Below are 22,339 nucleotides of genomic sequence, written 5' to 3'. Positions count from 1 at the left end.
TGACATTCTCAGGAGAGAAAAATTCGTGTTACTCTTTCCAAGAAAGAAACAAATAATTTTATTTAAATGGTTAATTGAATAAAAGAAGTGAGGCTTCTTTTCATTCAATTCCATCAACTCAATCCCCACTTCTGTCATTCATTCTATAACAACAGTCTTAGAAGGAATTGACAGATATTGATCACAACCAGCACACTAAAGGATATCAATATATAATTTAGACTCTCACTTTGAGGACTCACATCTTTCAGATTGCCTCAAGTGGGCTACAAGGAATATCTTCAGCCATCTTTGAAAAAGGAGGAAGAATTGCAGAGCCTTAGCACTGAAAGTTACCTTCACAAAAAGGTTTGTTTGTCGCATCTAACCACCCCAGTTTCACAGCTCTCAGTTTTCCCTGGCTTCTGGCAACCCTTCACATCTGCTGCAGTCCTCACTCTCCCTTGGCCAGGGTGTGGTAATGTATGAAGACACCATTTTAAGCCTATAAGTTTTTGCCTTGACTTCTACACTCTTCTGCCCTGGTGTCCACCTTGGATTTCACTCTCTCATTTCTGAAGGTAAATTGATGTTCTGCTTCCAGAAGTAATTTCCAAAGCTCCCAGGCTGCTTTGAATCAAAAGTTAACAAGTAAAACTTGTTTTTGCTGTTGTTGGCGTACTTGGTATACTTTCTGTTTAATTTTCAGGTTCCTACAGACAGGTGAAATTTATGGCTAAATCCCCATATTGAAACAAAATAGAAGCTGAGAAATTTTCAAGTGAGCATAACTTTTAAAGTATCTTAGTAAAATTTTAATACAATTTGGTAGGATGAAGATCTCAAAGACTTATAATATGACCTGGCTAATCCACAGTTAACTGTATTTTAAGGAATCTTCTTTGTTGCCTGTAGAAATGCTACCACTAAGTTATCACTTCATGTAGCCTTGAATTTTATGAGACACAAGCATTTGAAGAGTGTGTCTGCATCTTTAACAAAACTATATCCTAAGGCACTACCTATTTTGCTATTAAATTTCTCTGCTAGAAAAATCCGTATGATAAATTTTGCCAGAGTTAATGTCAGGAACCCCCCCCCCCATCTTTTCATTCTGGACAACCTTGTATGCTTTTGTGGCAGCTATTAACAATTGTCCACCAAGGAGCCATTCCCCTTTCTTCCTTGCTAATTTTAGAACCCAAATTTTTTCAGGGTGACAATATGCCCAATTCCTAAAGTTCTCAAATTTAGCAGAAATAAAAAATGAAAAATCAAGGACACACAGTTAAGTTTTAATTTAAGAGAAACAGGGCAGCGCCTGTGGCTTAGTGAGTAAGGTGCTGGCCCCATATACCGAGGGTGTCAGGTTCAAACCCAGCCCCAGCCAAACTGCAACAAAAAATAGCTGGGCGATGTGGTGGGTGCCTGTGATCCCAGCTACTTGGGAGCCTGAGGCAAGAGAATCACCTAAGCCCAAGAGCTGGAGGTTGCTGTGAGCTGTGATGCCATGGCACTCTACCAAGGGTAACAAAGTGAGACTCTGTCTCTAAAAAAAAAAAAAAAGAAAAGAAACAATGAATTTTTTTAGTATGTCTCCAATATTAAAGTATTGAATATCCGACAAGGAAAAGAATTTTAATGAATGGATTAGACTAAACCTAACTTAACGTACTAAGTTTTTAGTACATCACTAATCCTAAAGCTAATTCTAACCCTATCCCCAAACGTTCACTTTCCCAGCATTCCTGTAGCTAACAGTGACCACAGGACCAGTGAGATGTATGGGTTCATCCAGAGGCTACTGGGAAGGGACTGTTTTCTTCTTCTCTTCCTGCCTGGAATGTACGTGTAGGGTCCAGATCTGTAGGAGCTATCTTACCACCATGAGGTGGCAAGCAAGAGGATGAAGCAGAAAGAGGACAACTCTGCACATCAATACCACCATCCCCAGTCATTGCATCCTTTCTTCCTGATTTCTTGTGCATGAGACAAATTCCTCATTGTTTAAGCCACTGGTCATTTTCTGATATGTGCAGCCATATGCATTCTTGATACTACCTGTTTCCCTTCTTCCCCACTGCCTTCCTTCTTCCTTTCATTCTTTGTCTCATTGCTTGTGCAAGAGCCTCAAGTACAATGTTCAATAATAGGGGCAATAGTGATCGTCCTTGGACTGTTTTTGCTTTTAATGGAGGATAGAAAGTTTTAAAAGTTTCCCTGCAAAGAACAATTAATGCTCTGAGGTTTCAGTTGATAAAAACAACCATGTTTAGAAAATTTTTTCTACTGTATTCCACCCAGTGGGTTTCTCCTTATTATTAGTATTGAACAGTATTAATTGTTTTTTCTTTTGGCATATATTGAGATAATCATGGGGTATTGCTTTCTAGCATATTAATATATTGCTAGATTTCGTAAATGTTGAATCTTTCCTACATTCTTCCTTGATTATGATGAAAATAAAAAACCTTCCTAACATTTATTTAGAATTTTTGCCTCTATGTTCCTAAGTGAAATTGATCTATATGTATTTTTCATCATACTATCCTTTACTCAATGTTGGTACCAAAGTTATAGTAGCTTCATAAAAATCAATTATTAAGCTTTTCCTTTTTTTCCCCCCATGGAATAGTAAAAGAATCAACTGATGCTTTAAAGTTGATAAAACTTGTCTATATAAGGCTTGAGGCCTTTTGTTCTCTGGTATATTTGTGTGTGTGTCAGCACATGCATGTGTGTATAAGTCTATGTATAGTTAGGACAGATATTTTGACTACCAATCCAAAATAAGATATTGTTTTCTTTAAGTTTGCTATTTTTTTGTTGAGTTAATTTTGGCAATTTAAATTCTTCTAGGAAAATTTTCATTTCATTTCTTAAAAGATATTAGGATAAAGTTACCATGCTATAATTTTTAAAAATTTGACTACATCTGTATTTATCCATCTCTTTTCATTTTAAGATTACTAACTTGTGCCTTCTCTTTTCTTTTCTTTATCATTATTGCTAGAGATTTGCATATTTTGTTATTCTTTTCAAAAAGCCAGTTCTGAATACTCTTGGATTTTATTTTTTTTATTTTTGAGACAGAGTCTTACTTTGTCACCCTTGGTAGAGTGCCATGGCATCATAACTCATAACAGTCTCAAACTCTCAGGATGAAACGATTCTCTTGCCTCAGCTTCCCAAGTAACTGGGACTCCAGGCACCCACCATAACACCCAGCTATTTTTAGAGATGGGGTCTTGCTCTTGCTCAGGCTGGTCTCCAACTCCTAAGCTCAGGCAATCCACCTACCTTGGCCTCCCAGAGTGTTAGGATGATAGGCATGAGCCACAGGGCCTGGCCCTATTTTAATTATTTTTATTTTCTTAATGTCTGCTGTTAGTTTTCTAGCTTACTGCTTTTCTTTTTTCTATTTTCTTGAGTTTAACTAAGCTTTGATCACTTATTATCAATTATTCTTATTTTCTATTAAATGCATATAAGTAATGGATGACAACTGCCCAGAAATGATGAAAGGCTATAGATTCAAGAATCCCAATATATTGCAGGATAAATTGAAAGGCATACATAGCTAGGCACATCAGAGTGAACTTACAGAACACCAAAGATAAAAAGAAATTACATGCAGAGGAAACAAAAGACAAATTACTTTTAAGGAAGCCACAATTATTTTTCCCATGACTCATCAATAGCAACTATCGTATCTAGAAAACAATAAAATAGTATCTTCTTTTTTTTTTTAGACAGAGCCTCAAGCTGTCCCTCTGGGTACAGTGCCATGGCATCACAGCTCACAGCAACCTCCAACTCCTGGGCTCAAGCGAGTCTCCTGCCTTAGCCTCCCAAGTAGCTGGGACCACAGGCACCCGCCACAGCTCCCGGCTACTTTTTTTTGGTTGCAGCTGTCATTGTTGTTTGGTGGGCCCAGGCTGGATTCGAACCCGCCCCCTTAGGTGTATGTGGCTGGCGCCTTAGCCACTTGAGCCATAGGCGCCGAGCCAAAATAGTATCTTCAATGTGTTGACAAGATATCATAGTAAGGACATAATAATAAACACATTTTGAGGCAAATAAAAGATGAAAGAATTTACCACTTGTATTAATGAAAATAATGTAATTTAGGTGGAAGGAAATTTATGTGTTATTAAAAGTCTAAGATGCAAGAAGGAAAGAGCAAAGAAAGTGGTAAATATGTAATAGAATAATATAACAAATATTAATTGCATAAAAATATTAACAATAATGTCTTATATTTTTAAAAAGGAAGATAACAAGTAAAATACATGAGAACAGTAGCATATAAATTAAGAGGGAGACATGGAGTTAAAATGTTCTAAAGTTCTTACATAGTTAAAGGGGTTTGTTAACTTTGGACTTTGATAAGTAATGTATGGATGTGAAAATAACACGCTAATCAGGCAGCACCTGTAGCTCAGTGGGTAGGGCGAGGGTCACATACCTGCAGGCTGGCCGGTTAGAACCCAGCCTGGGCCAGCTAAAACAACAATGATAACTGCCGGGTGTTGTGCTGGGCATTTGTAGTCCCAGCTACTTGGGAGGATGAGGCAGGAGAATTGTTTAAGCTTAAGCAAGAGTTTGAGGTTGCTGTGAGCTGTGACACCATAGCACTCTGCTGAGGACAACATAGTGAAACTCTGTCTCAAAAAAACAAAAAACAAACAAAAGAAAGCATGCTAATCATAGTAAGATTATAGAAAGAGCGTATTAACTCCACCAGAATAGAGGAACAAAAGTATAAAGAGAAGACAATGAAGGAAAAAAAATGAAATAAGAACAAAACAAGGTAGGGCACAAATAGAAATTAGATGAAAGAAATATATTAAAATATTTCAGTAATTACAATGATTACAAATGAATTAAATGCTGAATATACAATAAAGGTTGGAATGGATTTTTAAAGACCCTGCTACATACCAATGTCAAACTGTCCTGATTACTGTAGCTCTATAGTAACTCAGAGAACAAGTGTCCTCCATGTTGTTTTTCTTTTTCAAAATTGTTTTGGCTATTGAAGCTCCTTTGTCTTCCCATATATACTTTAGAATCAGGCTGGGCGCATGCCTGTAAATCCCAGCACTCTGGGAGCCTGAGGCAGGTGGATTGCCTGAGCTCACAAATTCGAGACCAGCCTGAACAATAGCTAGACCCCATCTCTAAAAAATAGCCAGGTATTGTGGTGGGCACAGTCCCAGCTACTCAGGAGGCTGAGGCAAGAGGATCCCTCGAGCCCAAGAGTTTGAGGTTGCTGTGAGCTGTGATGCCACAGTGCTCCACCAACAGCGACAAAGTGAGACTCAAAAAAAAGAAAACAAGCAAAGCTGTTTCTTTAAGTAATCCTCCAGGCCTTTGTGGCCAGATTTTCATGCCTTCTTCATTCACCCATTGTTTTACATGCAGGTCAACAATAACTCCACTTGGAATCCTTTCTTTTGGAAATGTTTTTTCTTTTAAATACGATCATAGGAGGTAGCTTCCCCATAACAGGCTAGAACAGGAGAGAGATATTTTCTTATGTCCACTAGTTTTTACAGCCACAGTCTTTGCTCCTTCTATGTCCATAATTTCTTTGGATGGTGTATCAAATGTGAGTGGGCTCTCATCCATGCTGGTGATTTGGGACAGCTTCAAGTTCTAAGTCTTTCAAAGAGTGATAAAAATAAAATCCCAAAACTTGATTCTCATAGGCTGCTGGAAGTTCTGGGGCAAGTTTTGTTCATGTTCTCATGATCAAACCTTCTTTCTTTATAAAGTTAAAGCACCACTGAGTTGTCCCTGACAAATGATCAATGTTTTTTTTCTCATGCAATCCTTTTACGCTCTTCTTGTATCATCTTGGTGGAAGCAGAGATCCTTGTTTAATGCTGCTCCAGAATCCAGGTCTTCACCTTCTGCTCCACCTCTGGTCTGTTTGGAGGCGTCCTTTGCATTGCTTTCTTTTGTCTTGGCATCTAAAGAAGCTTTACTTCCTGTTGCCTCCATAATTTGATGACATTGTCTTCAGGAGGAGGTCCTTGGCAGCTCTGTGCCAAGCTCTTTAATATATTTCATAACTGTTAGCTTAAAGCTTGTAGTATATGAAACCATTTTGACATTTTCTAAGGGATTTTCCAATAATTTTTGTAAAGATATCAGCTAGATTGCTGGCATCCATCTAAAGTGTATGGAGAGAATACATCACTCTTTGGTGGCTGAAAATGCTTTCATTACAAGTTCATCATAAGTTCAATAAAACCGATACTGTGTTCCAGGGTATTGTTTTGCATAAGGATACCGTAATTGCTTTCTAGAGTAACACTTTTAATGCATAAACATAAATAAAACAATAAAAAATATTTATATAGGTATGGAATTAGTACTACCCATGTATAATGCACATCCTTATTTTTCCCTCAAAAATTTGGGCAAAAAAGCACACATTATACACAGCAAAATACAGTAGTTCTAATAGCTCGTGTGTATTAGACACGACGGGAACTTGGGTTGTTGCCACAAGTGTGTGTGTGTGTGTATATATATATATATTTTTTTTTTCCAGTTTTTATTATTTTTTTTGGCTGGGGCTGGATTTGAACCCACCACCTCCAGTATATGCAGCTGGTGCCCTACTCCTTTGAGCCACGGGTGCCACTCTATGTTTGTGTAGTTTTTGAGTTTTTCTATGTAGTAATCATACTGTTTACAAAGAGATAGTTTTATTTCTTCCTTCTCAATATTCATGCCTTTTGTTTCTTTTTCGTATATCCCTGCACTGGCCAGAACTTTCACTATAGTGTTGAATAGAAGTAGTGAGAGTGGACAACATCCTTGCCTTGTTCCTGACCTTACGGAAAAAGCTGTCTTTCACTATTAAGAAAATTAGCAGTAGGGCAGCGCCTGTGGCTCAAAGGGGTAGGGCACTAGCTCCATATACTGGAAGTGGCAGGTTCAAACCCAGCCCCTGGCCAAAAAAAGAAAATTAGCAGTATATATCTTTTATCAATTTGAGTAAATTCCCTTATATTCTTAGTTTTCTTAAGGTTTTTTTAATATAAATGAATGCATTTTTTAAAAAATGGAGATTGTCATACGTTTTTATTCTTCAATCTATTGATATAATTATTTACATTGATTGGTTTTTATTTTATTTTTTATTTCAGATTAATATAAGGGTACATACAATTAGGTTACATTGTTTGCATTTGTTAGATAAAGTTCAAGTTGCAGTTGAGCCCTTAGCAATGTGCCCCATACCCCTACATCATACCTGATAGGTGAGAGTTTACCATACCCCCCTCCACGAATTTAAATGTGTTTTTCTCTCATGTGGGTGGGTAGTTATTCATCTACTAGTTTCATATTAGTATTGGGTACCTTGGATGCTTGCCTTTCCATTCTTGTGATACTTTACTTAGGAGGATGTTCTCCAAATCCTTCCAGGTAAGTACAAAAGATGTGACATCTCCTTATTTCTTTATGGCTGAATGGTATCCCATGATATACATATACAGTTTATTTATCCATTCATGGGTTGACGGGAAGTTGAGTTGTTGCCACATCTTTGTGATTGTGAATTTAGCTTCTATAAACATTTGAGTGCAAACGTTCTTACATTGATTGGTGTTTAAATGTTGAAACAGACCTGTATTCCTAGGATAAACCTCACGTGATCATGATGTATTGTCTTTTTAAATATGATACATTACTGGATTCATGTATCATATTTAAAAAGATAATACACATGTCCTATTTAATATAGGACTAATCAGATTATCATCTATTTATTCTAGTATTTTGTGAAGGACTTCAACATCTATTTTCATCAAGCATATTGGGCTATAGCTTTTTTCTGAAATCTTTGGTTGTGGTATTAGGGTGATACTAGCTTCATAAAATGTTCCAGGGAGTGTTTCTTCCTATTCTATTTTTGGGAAGAATTTGTGTAAAACTGATAATATTTCTTTCTTAATTATTTGGTAGAATTCACCAGTAATGCCATATGGGCCTAACATTTTCTTTCTTACAAGATTTTCAAGTACAGAGTCAATTTATTTAATATATGACTAATCAGATTATCATCTATTTATTCTTGAGTGTGTTTAGGTCAGGTATCCTCAAACTACGGCCTGCAGGCCACATACGGCCCGCCTAGGATATTTATCCAGCTGGCCAGGTGTTTTTGCTGCCACTGCCTGTCCTGCTTAGCAGCCAACTCGTGCCAGGGCCCACAGTCTGGCCCTCCAACGGTCTGAGGGACAGTGAACCGGTCCCTTGTTTAAAAAGTTTGAGGACCCCTGGTAGGTGGTATTGGTCTTTCAAGGAAGACCAATAAGTTGTCTAATTTATGAGCATCAAGTTATTTACCATGTTCCTTTATTATTCTTTAAATGTTTATAGGATTTGTAATGATATCTCTTTTTTAACTAATATTAGTTATTCATGCCTTCTCTTTTCAAATCTTGAGTAGTCTGGCTAGAGGTTTCTCAATTTTACTGATATTTTCTATGAAACAGAGTTTGGTTTCACTGAGTTTCTATTTTTTTTTTTTTCTATTTTCAATATCATTGACTTCTACTTTTTTCTCTATTACTTCTTTCTACTTGCTTGGGTGTAAGTAACTTTCTTTTCTTAGTTTCTTAAGGAGGGAGCTTAGGTCATTAATTTGAAACCTTTCTTTTTTTTATAATACAATCATTTAATGTTATAAATTTCCCTTAAGCACTACTTAGCTTCATCCTACAAATTTTGATATGTTATGTAGTCATTTCCATTCCATTCAAATTTTCTTTAATACTTCTTTGGGGAAAAAAATGACCCTTTTAGTGAATGAACAAAACACATTTTTACAGCAGCAGTAGGCTATTATGTTTATATATCATGCCATGAATTTGTAGGGAACAGGTTCCAGTAGCTCAGGGAGGCACTTTGTCATTGAATCTGACAAAGCATTGATTGACTTTTGAATTCATGGGAAATAGGTTCCAGCACCTTGTATCCCTATTACATGGGGTCTATTGGTTATCCTGTGTGCTATGCTGTACACCTATCACACCATGAGCTCATGGGGAATAAACAGGTTCTTGCACGAAAAAGCATGGGTCCACTGGTACTCCTGTGTGCTATGTTATATGCTTATTATGCCATGAATTCACAGGGAATGGGTTCTAGGAGCTCAGCCTCCTTTCCGTTGGTTCTCACAAAGTGGGCTTCTCTGGGTGGAGCAGGCTGGAGCTTCAGTTTAATCCAGGTACCTTTCTCTTTGGTTTCCTTCTTTTTTCTGATCATTTTCCTTCACACGTTTCAGGAAGCTATCTCAGCTCTTAGAGTGCTTAATATGCGCAATACAAACATTAATCCTCTTGGCAAGAATCTTGCCCTTAACTTGTTTGTTTACAACAATGCCAACAGCATGTTGGGTAACACTGTAGACTCTTCCAGTTTTGCCATGGTAACATTGTGTGGCTTGCCTTTTTGAATAGTAACCATTCCCTTGATGTCTACAATATCACTTTTCTTGTAGATTTCACATATATATGGCCAAAGGAACAAGTCCATGTTTTCTAAAAGGCCTAGAGAACATGTGTTGGATGCCTCTCCTCTTTCCCTTTGTGTTTGTCATTTTGGTGAATTACTGAAAGATGGTGTCTCTGGCCGAAAGGTTCTATTCACAATATTTTTTAAATATCCCTGTGACTTCATCTTTGGGTTATAGCTTATTTAGAAGTGTGTTGTTTAAATTGCAGATATTTGGGGGATTTTCTAGATATTTTTCTTTAATTCATTTTTAGTTTAATTCTGTTATAGTCAGAGAGCATACTTTGTAAGATTTCAATTCTTTTAAATTTGTTAAAATTTGTTTTATGGTCCAGAATATGGTCTATTTTAGTAAATATTCCATGGGCATTTTATTTATTTTGGATTTTGGGGGGATTATGGGGCCTCACTATGTTGCCCAAGCTGAACTCAAATTTCTGGCTTCAAGGAATACTCCTGCTTTAGCCTCCCAAGCAGCTAGGATTATAGGCATATGCCACAATGCCGAGCTGTTCTGTGTTCTGCTGTATTTTAATGTTGTACAATAGTCTATAATAGTGTTCTATTATAGTCTTCTATATTGGTTCATTTTTGTTTACTAGTTCTATTGATTACTGGGAGAAGACTATTGAAATCTCTAACTAAAATTATGAATTTGTTTATTTTTTTCTATTTTATTAATTTTTGCTTATTTTGTTAAGTCTCTGTTAAGTACAGACACATTTAGGAATCACTGGATTAACCCTTTTATCATTGACATATCTCTTTATCTCTGTTAATATGTCTTGTTTGTCTGATCTTATAATAGTAGAGCCAATCCAGCTTTCTTTTCATTATTATTTGCATGGTATATCTTTTTTCATACTTGTCTTTTTTATTAATTTTTAATTTACATTTAATTGGTACTTAGTTTCATCATTTATTTTTGACTCAAAAATTACATACAATATATTTACATATATATATAAAGATTTACAGAAACGTTGCAAAGATAATACAGAACATTCCTGTATACCCTCAATTTCCCCCAATGTTAGCACCTTTCATTACCATCACTGATATATTACCATTAATCAAGCTCCAGACATTTTCACATGTACTAGTTTTTATACTAATGTCCTTTTTTTTGCAGTTTTTGGCTGGGGCTGGATTTGAACATGCCACCTCCGGCATATGAGACCAGCGCCCTACTCCTTTGAGCCATGGGTACCGCCCATACTAATGTCCTTTTATTGTTCCAGAACCTGATCCAGAATATCTCATTGTATTTAGTCATCATGTCTCCTTAGTCTACTCTGGTCTGTGATAGTTTCTTAGTCTTTCCTTGGTTTCATGATCTTGATAGTTTTGAGAAGTGCTGGTCAAATATTTTGTAGGATGTCTACAATTTGGGTTTGTCTGATATGTTTTTCTCATGGTTAGACTGTGGTTGGGGTTACTGAGGCAGAATAAAAATGAAGTTCCCTCCTCATCACATCATATCATGGGGCACACGATACCAATATGAATTACCACTGGTGATATTAACTTTGGTCATTTGGATAAGGTAGGCTTTGCCAAGTTTCTACACTGCAATTTTTTTTTTTTTTTTTTTAGAGATCTAGTAAGTTTTCTTATTTTACAGATAAAGGACTGGGGCTCATACATCAGTGTTTTGTAAAACCAGGACTGATTCCTGAACTTGATTTCTATTTCAGGTTCTTTTGACCTTGTCTTTGTCTTCTCATGTTATGAATAAATCATATTACTTATTCATCATATTTTAACTTTAATTTGGAAAATTATCAAATAATAAAACTTTCTCTGTAGTCCAATAACTCTGGTTTTTCTGAAAATGAACATTATAAGAAAGGATGCAGTTTATAACATGAGATAACTCTTGTAGGTTCATTAAGATGTGATCTCTATACAGGAAAAAGTTCATTTTTCTGTATAGTTAGTTCACTAATCTGCTTTGGCTAGGAAAGCTTATACATCATTCACAGCTTTAAATCTCTTTATATCATAGTGACTTCATATGTTGTAAAATGATTTTCTATGATCTTGACATTTTCTTCAGATAGCCAGTTTTCCTCCTTTAGCTGCCTTATAAGAGCTTCCAAAGACTTCAGTCTTCCTAGAGTTTGCTGCTCTTGTAGCTCAAGAAGAGTTATCTTTGAATGTAGCTTAGAGCCTTTCTGCCAGAGATGTTCCTTATTTACATCTTGTCTGCAGTAAGAATGTTCAATTTGTAAAACTTCTGTCCCATAATCTACATCTCATACAAGGAGTCTTCAAAGTTTGTGTCCTCTATTTCCACAGTTTCTTTTTGGGCAGATATAAAAGAATTAACTGCAGGTTTAGAATTTTCTACAGGTACAAAAATGGCAATAACAGATTCTTTATTTGTGTTTATTTCTTCAACTGTCTGATTAATTGTGCTGAATAAAAGTGACATTTCTTCTGCTGTTTTTATTTCCAAGGAATTATTTGTAAAGCTTGGTTTATCAAGATGATTGGTAGTTATTTCAAGCACTTCTGGGGTTTCCAAAGACTGTTGAACACCTTCCAAATTTGAAGTTGTCAAAGTAATAGTTGTAGAATTTAGATTCTCAAAAGATGTGTGAAAACCACCTGTACCTATATCTTGGTTAACTACTGTTTCCAAGGTAGATTCTGGTGTTCTGGTATCTTGTTTAATTAGATTAAGAGTTAATACATTATTTTGTACACTTCTTGGTTTTGGAGCTAGTGGTCTCACAAAAGCAGATGAATCAAGTAATTCCGCACATTCAGGGAGAATATTTGTGTTCACTGTGTTTTTCCTTGCCTCATTTAAGGCAACTGATTCTTCTGACTTGGCTTTTAGGCATACTTCTTTCTCATCTTCCAATTTTTTCTTCTGGGATTTTTTTTTTTTTTAAGAATCTTTTCTGGGTAGAAACTCAGTTTCTGGTCTTTACTGTTTCATCCCCGTCTGGGGAGGTTCTTACAGCAAATCGCTGCACAATAATGAGGCATTGCTTGCGTGAGGACCCAGGAGACCCGGGCCAGTGAGGGCACCGGCCAGCAAGCCTCACAGTGGCGGAGTCCTCCAAATTTTGAATTTCTCCCTTTTCCAAACTCCATTATGTGGAAGCAAGTCAATAAATCCAGCTAATGTTCAAGGAGGGGAGGTGGGGCAGAGAATTAAGCTCCATTTCTTGGAGTGGCAAGTAACTACTTAAATTATTTATAATTTTTTTATGAGGAAGATTTGTTACTTTTCACCCTTTTATTTTAATCTATGTCTCCACACTTAAAGTGAGAGTTCTTGGATAGTTGGATCTTGCCATCAATCTCTGTCTTTTAATTGGTATATTTAGGACATTCACATTTAATATACAGATAGCCCTCACTTTGCACTATTCCAATATGCACAAATTATAATTACTATAGTTTAGTTAAATAACACCAGTTCCCCATGGTTCAAATTTTAGTTACCATGGTATATTAATTATAATTGCCTTAAGTATAAACTTTGCTGCTAGATCTTTATTCCTTAAATTGCTACATAAAAGACAGATACTTATCAAGATCAACGACTAATTATATCATCCTTTTAAAAGTCTTTTAGTGATTGGTCACTGAACATCTGTTTTTGAGTTTGCATACAGACTATAAAAAATGTAGTAGTCTTGACTCCCAGTAATAAATTCACATGTTTTTTTCCCCAAAAATGGACAAATGAAAGAACTAGTTAACAATGTTGAAAGTATAGCAAAAGAACAAAAACTGTAGTGCTCCAAGTAAAAATGAAATAGATTTTAAGTAGAGGTATAGAAAAAATAGCTGACTGTGGAAATGCTGACACTGCCCCTGTCTGAGAGTCCAGTAACACAGCAGCAGAACTTACACAAGTTTAATTTATCCATATAAATGAGGAAAGTAGTGGTGATAAAAGGATAAACATGTTTGAGAGGGTCTGATCCCAAGAAAAAATTTCATGTTAATTGAACTCAGAGATATTTCATAACATTCAAAGTACAAAGGATAAGTTGGACTAACCTAAACTTAGAAGGAAGTATGACAACTCACTATGACACAGGAACGTGGCATATCACTCTACATCAGTAGTTATATGAAGAGAAAAGAAAGACATGCACTACTCAAACTATTCTTTTTTGGGGGGGTTGAATGTTTTTAATATGTAGTAAAGCATATTAGTTTTCCCATGGAGGAACAAGTCCTAAAGGTTTCATTGTTATCAGCTTGAAGTCACTGCTACTACATTTGTCAAATCTTTTACCAAGCAGGGCCAAGCGGCTGCAGTCACATCCTGGCTCTTTACATCTCATGGGCCCAGTGTGAGATCACATTCAGGCCTGGACTGGTTTGGTCCTTTTCATTGCTGCTGTCCAAACGAGCTGTCTCAGTTTCCACTTAAACTAGGCTGACGGTCTCCTAACTGAATGCATCTTATTTTCCAAGGCCTACTCAAGCTATTCTTGACAAGTTTTTTTTTTTACAATCACATTAATTTTTAATGTTTCTAATGTTTTCAATGATAGGGTACTGAATAAATATTTATTTTACTATTTTTTATTGTCCTATATGTTATAATGAAGAAGAAGAGATCTTTTGTGGGTTTTAAAAAATATTTTGACAAAAATCTTAAACGTTGTGTAACAATTATAATTTTTTCTGTTGGCTGTTAAAATAATTTTGCATGGTTCTGCTTGCACAGTCATTTGTATGGTTCCATACTACCATGCAAGGTGAAGATAGCCTGTATTGATATGGTTGAGTTGAAATCTAACATCTTATTAGCTTTCTATTTGTCTCATATTTTCTTTGTTTTTCACTATTTTTCTGCCTACTTTTGGATTAACTATTTTTTTATTATTCCATTTTATCTCCACTATTGGATTATTATTTAAATCTCTTTTTACAATATTTTAATGGTTACCCAGGATATATAAAGCATGTCTCAATTAATCAGCATACCTTCAAATGAAATTATACCATTTCATGTATAATATAAGGGTCTTATAATGGTAAATTGTCAATTTCTCCCTCCTATCTTTTGTGTTATTCTGGCAATACATTTTACTTTTGCATATGCCATAAAGCCACAATATATTGCTAATAATTTTGCTTTAGACAAGCGTTAGCAAACTATAGTCCATAGTCTAAATCCAGCACACAGTATCTATGACCCTTGAGCTAAGAATGGTTTCTATATTCTTAAACAATCATGAAGAAGAAAAGAACAGTGGGAAGGAGGGAGAAGAAGAGGGTGATAGTTGCAAAAGAAAAAGGAGGAGGAGTAAAGGACAAATATGCAACTGAAATTGTATATGGTCCACAAAACCTTAAATTATAATATTTACTAATTAGTCCTTTAAGGAATAAGTTTGTTGACTCTGGTTTTATATCATTAGTTACCTTTCAGAGCAATTAAAAACAGAGAAAATGTCTTTTCTGTTTACCTTCGTTTTAGTTAGTTTCAGGGATTTTCATTTCTTTCTGTATAGCCAAATTTCCCTCTGGAATTATAGTCCTCTGCTTGAAAAAATTCTTTTAACATTTCCTGTAAGGCCATCTCCTGCTAATGAATTCTCTCTTATTTGTCTGAAGAATTCTACTTATTCTCCACTTTTGAAATATACTTTTGTGGGTGATGCCTGTGGCTCAGTGAGTACAGCACCAACCCCATATACTGAGGGTGGCAGGTTCGAACTCGGCCCTGGCCAAACTGCAACAAAAAAAATAGCCAGGCGTTGTGGCAGGCACCTGTAGTCTTGGGAGGCTGAGGCAAGAGAATTGCCTAAGCCCAAGAGCTAGAGGTTGCTGTGAGCTGCGATGCCATAGCACTCTACCAAGGGCAACAAAGTGAGACTCTGTCTCTAAAAAAAGAAAAGAAAAATATTTTTGTTGGGAGTAGAATTCTGATTTAACAGTTTCTATTTCTTTCAGTGCTTTAAAAATCCCACTGCATTATTTAATGACTTGCATGGTGTTTGATGCCAAGTATATTATAATTCTTATATGTTTGTTCTTCTGTATGTACTGTGCATTTTTTCTTTGGCTGTCTTCAAGCTTATCTCTTTATTTTTGGTTTTGGCAGTCTGAATATGACGTTTGTGTTGAGTGTATGTCTGTGCTATATTTTTCCCATTTGATATTCTGTGAGCTTCTTGCATCTGTGCTTTGGTGTCTTTTATTGTTTTTGTAAAAGTTTGATTTTCTCTTCACGTTTTTCTTCCAACGTATACTCTCTTCTCCTGGGATTCTGATCACATGTATGTTAAATTGTCTGTTATTGTCCCACAGTCCTAATTGCTCTGTTATTGTTGTTCTTTTTTCTGTTTGTGTTTCAATTGTGTAATTTCCTTTGAATTATCTTGAAGTTCACTGATTCCTTCCTCAGCTTTGTCTATTATGATGAACCCCTTGAAGGTATTCTTTATATGTTACGATGCTTTTTATTTCTAGTATTTCTATTTGATTCTAATAGTTTTCAACTGTCTGCTGAAAATCTTTAGGCCGTTCATTCATGTTGTCTTCCTTTTCTACTCAGTTGTTAACATATTAATCATAGTTATTTTAATATCTGCCTCTGGCCAGATGCAGTGGCTCATGGCATTTATCCTAGTACTTCATAAGGCAGAGGTGGGAGGATTGCTTGAGGCCAGGAGTTCAAGAACAGTCTGGGCAACATAGTGAGACTGTCTCTACTAAAAGTAATAAAAAAATCGCTGGGCATGCTGGCACACAGCTCCTGAGGAGGCTGAGGCAGGAGGGTCACTTAAGAGAAATTATTCTGGAACTCTCATATCCTGCTGGTAGGAACAGAAATCAGTACAACCCCTTGGAATATTGTTTGACAGTATCTATTAAATCATTATATATGGCTGCCCTATGACTCAACAATTCTCCTTTTTTGATATACATCCAACAGAAATGCCTATTTATGTGCATTAAAAGACTCATAGAAGAATGTTCATAGTAATATAATTCCCAATAACTCTAAAGTAAAAATCACTGAAATTCTCATCAATAGTAAAATGGATATAAAATTGAAGGATGTTTACACATATCCATATATTCATATGTATTTATCCTACGCACCTTTCTTTTCCTCACTCTTACCCATTAGCCAGTTCAGGTGGCTCCACCTCCAAAATCTAAGCTGAATTTGCTCACTTCCCTGTCTCCACTGTTAACATCCTCATATCCGCTACTATTTCTAGTTTACTGAAATAGCCTTTTAACGAGTTGTTTTGCTTCCACTCATGCTTCCCTCTGCTTCATTATCAGTAAAGTGGTCAGAATGGTCTTATTAAAACATAAATCAGATCATCTCCTCCTCCTGTTTAGATCTTTCAGTGGGTTCTCACTATCATTAGGATTAAACCCAGCTCCTCACCATAGTTGGGAAAGCCGCCATGCTGGTTCTGGTATAGCCTAAGATGTCTGAAAAGTAAAGATCTTAAGATACGTTGGGTGATCTAAATAAATTAAGAGTTCTTTCTGTGTCACACACACACACACACACACAGGTCAAACAAAGATAGTCCTGAATTGGTGGGGCAGCTCAGCCAGGCTTAATGGGAGTCCCACCTTTGGAACTTCAAAGTGCTAATCCAGCTCTCATCAGCACTTCTGCAACCCAGCTATGGGGGGCGGGGTGGATGGGGGGAAGGAAACCTGGAAGCTATGTCCCTTATCTGTAAAGAGCACAGCCAAGAACTTTCCCTATGTACTTCTGCTTATATCCTCATTGTCACAACCTGGTCACATGACACACCCAGCTGTAAGGAAGCCTAGGAAATGTCATCTTTGGTCAAGCTGACATGTGTCTATCCACAAGTCTATTATTGTGGAAACAGAATAATGAATATTGAGGACAACTCATAGTTTGCTCCTGCCTACATCATGTGACCCCTCTCTAACATCTCTACCCTCATCTCTTCCCTCTCTTTCCCTTGCTAATTGACTAACCTTCTTGCTCATTCCCTCTTTAGTCCTTAGGGCCTTTGCACTGTTATATATCTAAAATGCTCTTCTTTAGTTCTTTACATGACTGGCTCTTTTTCATCATTTGGATCTCAGCTTAAGCCTCATCCTTTTCTGAGAGCTGTTCTCTGACCCTTCCCTCACAAGAATGTAGCCCCTGTCCTATCACTCTCATATGGTTTTATTTCTAGCATTTATCACTAGCTTAGATTCCCTTTTATTTACTGGAATATCTGTGTTCATGGTATAAGAACCATGAAAATAGAAAAGTTCTCTTACTTATTCTCTGCTGGATCCCCAGCACCTAAGTGCTGCTTTTACCTAAAGCAAGCATTCAACAAATAATTGTTGAACAGACAGATTAATTTAGCCCAAACCTCTAATTTGATGACTGAGATAGCTGAGGCGCAGAGAAAGTAAATGGCTTGCCTGAGGTTCTACCACTAGTCAGTAGATTCCCCATTAGTACTCTTCTATACACCCTATTTCATTCAGTCTGCTCTTTGAAATCTTTTTCTATTATCTCACCCCTCAAGTAATAATTCCTCTGAACTCCTACATCACTAGACTTCAACATCCATTTAGTTTTTATTCCATACTACTTTGTATTGTTATTTATCTTTATTATATCTGTTTTGTTTCCCCAACCAAACTTCAAGCTCCTTGAAAATACCAACCTTCTAACACACATAGAGCACAGGCCCTTGATATGTCATTTACAAGGATGGCTAAAATTACTTTCTGTACTATATAAGTATGTAGAGACAGGATCTTACTATGTTGCTCAGGCTGGACTTGAACTCTTGCCCTCAAATGATCCTCCCACCATGGCTTCCCAAAGTGCTAGGATTACAGGTGTGAGCCACCATGCCTGGCCTAAAGCTACTTTACATAGTAAAGTAAAATCAGGAGGATTGTAACTTTCATCTTGCCCTATTATTAAGGAAAAAAGTTAGAAGGCTACTAGAAGGCTAAATTTGGGGAGGAGGTAATTTCTGTATCTCCCTAACTGAGCATAGAGGCAAGAACAACTTACCTACAGTTGGAAGCCTATGTACTTCACCAAAACTATGCAGAGGAGCTGCTTTGGGCATAATGGGTGGATTCTTAAAGTTAATCTTGGCTGTTGGTGGAATCAATCCTCGTTCTATCAGGCTTAAAATCCCTAAAAGGTAAGATCAACAGAATATGAGTTTAACCCCAAGCAATTCTACTAGGTCTGAGCTCTATAAATTTCACAAGCGTAACTTACTCCATTCATCATCTTATTTGTGAGGTTTGTCTAGTGCTTTAATCCTCTGCATGGAAAAATAGCCGCAGTATACATTCATTTAAACTTAATATTCTAACTGAAGGAAAAATGTCATTTCCAATAGCAGTAAAATAAAATGAAATTATATTAAGATAATTTTATTTTAAGGTAGAAATATAATTTTAAGGCAAACTAAAACTTCTTTATACTTAGGGCATTTTCAATCATTAGTAATATTGTAACTCTTTTCAAAATTCAGAGAAATCAGGGATACAAAGAGATCTTTTGTTCTAAAAGGAAGTCTGTGTGCTTCAAACTATTCCCTGTTGTATAATCAGTCATAATTTATAAAAGAAGGAGTTATTTAGACATTTCCCATATTACCAAAAGATATGAGTGCCCAAATAGGTTATTTTAGTATAACTGGACAATATGGTTAGTATTAATGCAACTAATGTACAATTCCTAGATCTCATACTGTGTCAGCACCAGTGGTGCCAAGGCTTTTTAAGGATAAGAGACACTGTTAAATAAACAAACTAATAAGTCAATAAATAAATTAATACTTGAACAAAATCTGTTATTAGGGGCAAATTTTTCATTAAGGTTATACTGTATGCAACACAGAAACCCAGAAATTTGGGGACTATTTGCAATAAACTTGTGGTAGGACTACAGTTTCTTGTGGTTTTCTTATATAATAGAAAGTAAATAACTCTAGGTCTCAACAAAATCCTTGTATACAAACTGTGTACTAAGTTGGAGTAAGCTGAAGAAGTTTATATTATATATTATAATACTATATATTATATTGGATGTTAGTCTAGTGTTATAGGAATTCAGAATAATCACTGAAAGGTGGAGAGCTGGAGAAAATTTCATTTGTAAAACAATGATTCCAAAGAGAAACCTTCATTTTACTTATAGCAGAATCATTTTAGGGAAGAATTTCTTATTAAAAGTGGAGATTCTGGCCAGCGCCTCTGGCTCAAGTGGCTAAGGCGCCAGCCACATACACCCAAGGTGGCGGGTTCGAATCCAGCCCGGGCCTGCCAAACAACAATGATGGCTGCAACCAAAAAATAGCCAGGCGTTGTGGTGGGCGCCTGTGGTCCCAGCTACTTGGGAGGCGGAGGCAAGAGACTCGCTTGAGCCCACGAGTTGGAGGTTGCTGTGAGCTGTGATGCCATGGCACTCTATCCAGGGTGACAGCTTGAGGCTCTGTCTCAAAAAAAAAAAAAAAAAAGTGGAGATTCCTGGGCCCCTTCTCAGACTTGTCCAAACTTCTGAGGTCAGGGCCTGAGAATCTGCATTATCAAAGCCTCCAGGAGACACACTAGAATTGCAGCTCAGTAACATATGTGTTAAATAAGCACTATAGGTTGATCTTTTATACTAAAGAGTTATACTTTTGTCCAGGGTATAACTCTTTAAGCTCTTTTTTCCCTCTCTTCCTTTCTCTTTTTTTTTTTGGAGACAGTTTCACTTCCAGGCTAGAGTGCCATAGCGTCAGGCTAGCTTACAGCAACCTCAAACTGCCATGTACAAACTATCCCTCTGCCTCAGCCTCCCAAGTAGCTGGGATTTGCCACAATGCACTTGGCTAATTTTTCTACTTTTAGTAGAGAGAGTGTCTCTTTCTTGCTCAGGTTGGTCTGAAGCTCCTGAGCTCAAGCAGTCCACCAGTCTTGACCTCCCAGAGTGCTAGGATTACAGGTGTGGGCCATCACACCTGGCCTCTTTAAATCCTTCTTGAAATTAGTAATTCAGGTTTTAATTCTTAAAATACTAAAGTAGCTAGATTGAACTACTTTAAAATAGTAAGACTAGGCTGGGTGAGGTGGCTCATGCCTATAATCCTAGCACTCTGGGAGGCTGAGGTGGGTAGATTGCCTGAGCTCATAGGTTCAAGACCAGCCTGTGCCAGAGTAAGACCTCATCTCTAAAAATAGCCAGGTGTCATGGTGGGCGCCTGTAGTCCCAGCTACTTGGGAGGCTGAGGTGAGAGAATCACTTGAGCCCAAGAGTTTGAGATTGCTGTGAGCTGTGATGCCACAGCTCTCTACTGAGGGTGACAAAGTGAGACTCAGGTTTATTCTCTGAGAATTTCAAAGAATGTAAGCATGATTTTAATACTTGCTTTATTACTGTTGGAAGCAATTTCACTGATTTAGGCAAACATAGATGTGTGTGCATTTACCACTGGAAGGAAAAAGGTAAGACTTTGGATTAAGATTTTGGAATAAGCAAAAGAGATTACTAGAGATCTTTCTATTGAAATGCTAGAAGTTCTGGAGATTACCTGACACTATTGCTCTGCACCTTTGTTTTTGATTATCTATTTTATATTTCTGAAATGTAAGGGAAAAGGACCCAAACACTGTAAAATAATTTAAAAAGCCCAGAGCCATGCCCAAGCAGCCTAGAGCAAGTGGACTGTAATTGGGTGACAGTTTGGTTTCATACATTTCTGGGAGACAGGAATTACAGGTAAAGTCATAAATCAATATATGGAAGATGTGCATTGGTGTGACTGGAAAAGGTGGGACATCTTGAAGAGGGACATTACAAGTTACAGGTGGCTTTAAAGATTCTTTGATTTGGTAGTTGGTTTAAGAAACAGAGCTTTGTCTAAAGGCTTGGAATAGTTTAAGAAAAGGAAGGCTGCTAAATCATAGACAAGCCCCTGGACATATATCAAGACTCAGTTATCTGTTAAGTAAACTGAAGCCCTACTGGTGTGATTTAAGTTTTGTCTTACTTAGTCTTAGATCTGCTAATGAGTTACAAAGGATATCTCCAGGAAGGGAAGGGGGGCAGGACAAGGTATGTCTCACCTCCCTTCTCATGGTCAGCAACTCAGATTTAGGGTGTTTTGGGGATCCGCTTGGCCAAGAGGGGGTCTGTTTAGTCAGCTGGGGGGCTTAAGATTTTATTTTAGTTCACAGTAATGATTAAGGTTAATCTGTAGAAATCTGATAGCACTGCAAATAATTCCTGCCTATACGTATGCAAATAAATTCTGTTGGGGAGGGAAGGGCAACTCCCTCGGCCCAAGCCAGTTTTGCATCCATTTGCAAATTTATTTCAATATTCTTTATTTACAAATGTGTTCTGGTGTTTAGATTCTTCTTCGAATTGATTATAAAATTTTACTGGTTCCCTCATTTAATTAATGAGTTAAATAGAATCTTTGATGTATGCTCATTTTATATTTGTATAAGAGTCATGACTTTATTTTTATTTTTCCTTTTTTTTTTTGAGACAGAGTCTTGCTCTATTGCCCTGGGTAGAGTGCCCTGGAGTCATCATAGCTTATAGCAACCGCAGTTTCTTGGGATCAAGCTAGTCTCTTACCTTAGGTGCTCCCAAGGACACCAACTAGTTTTTCTATTTTTAGTAGAGAGGGGAGTCTCACTCTTGCTCAGTCTGGTCTCGAACGCCTGAGTTCAAGCAATCCACCAGCCTTGGCTTCTCAGAGTACTAGGATTACAGATGTGAGCCACTGTGCCTGGCAGATGACTTTATTTTTAAAAAAAAATCATTTTTTAACAGTTCTGGAGTTCCCACTGAGATGAGCAAGAGAGT

The 22,339-nt window shown here is 36.8% G+C and overlaps 1 protein-coding gene and 2 pseudogenes across 1 annotated transcript in view; all 3 read right to left on the bottom strand.

Annotated features, from left to right (window-relative positions):
- The window catches only part of IQCH (IQ motif containing H), a 171,257-nt gene that overhangs the window by 135,117 nt on the left and 13,801 nt on the right, over positions 1–22,339 (bottom strand). The window contains exon 2 of the mRNA XM_023510007.1: positions 18,536–18,664. Within this exon, the coding sequence (XP_023365775.1) occupies positions 18,536–18,664 (129 nt within the window). The remainder of the gene's footprint in view (positions 1–18,535; positions 18,665–22,339) is intronic.
- On the bottom strand, positions 9,090–9,604 carry LOC111723419 (annotated as a pseudogene).
- On the bottom strand, positions 11,357–12,519 carry LOC105886477 (annotated as a pseudogene).

The sequence above is a fragment of the Otolemur garnettii genome, unplaced genomic scaffold (assembly GCF_000181295.1).
Source record: "Otolemur garnettii isolate 467f Iridium unplaced genomic scaffold, OtoGar3 scaffold00011, whole genome shotgun sequence".
Lineage (NCBI taxonomy): Eukaryota > Metazoa > Chordata > Mammalia > Primates > Galagidae > Otolemur > Otolemur garnettii.
This window is presented reverse-complemented; position numbering and strand designations above follow the sequence as displayed.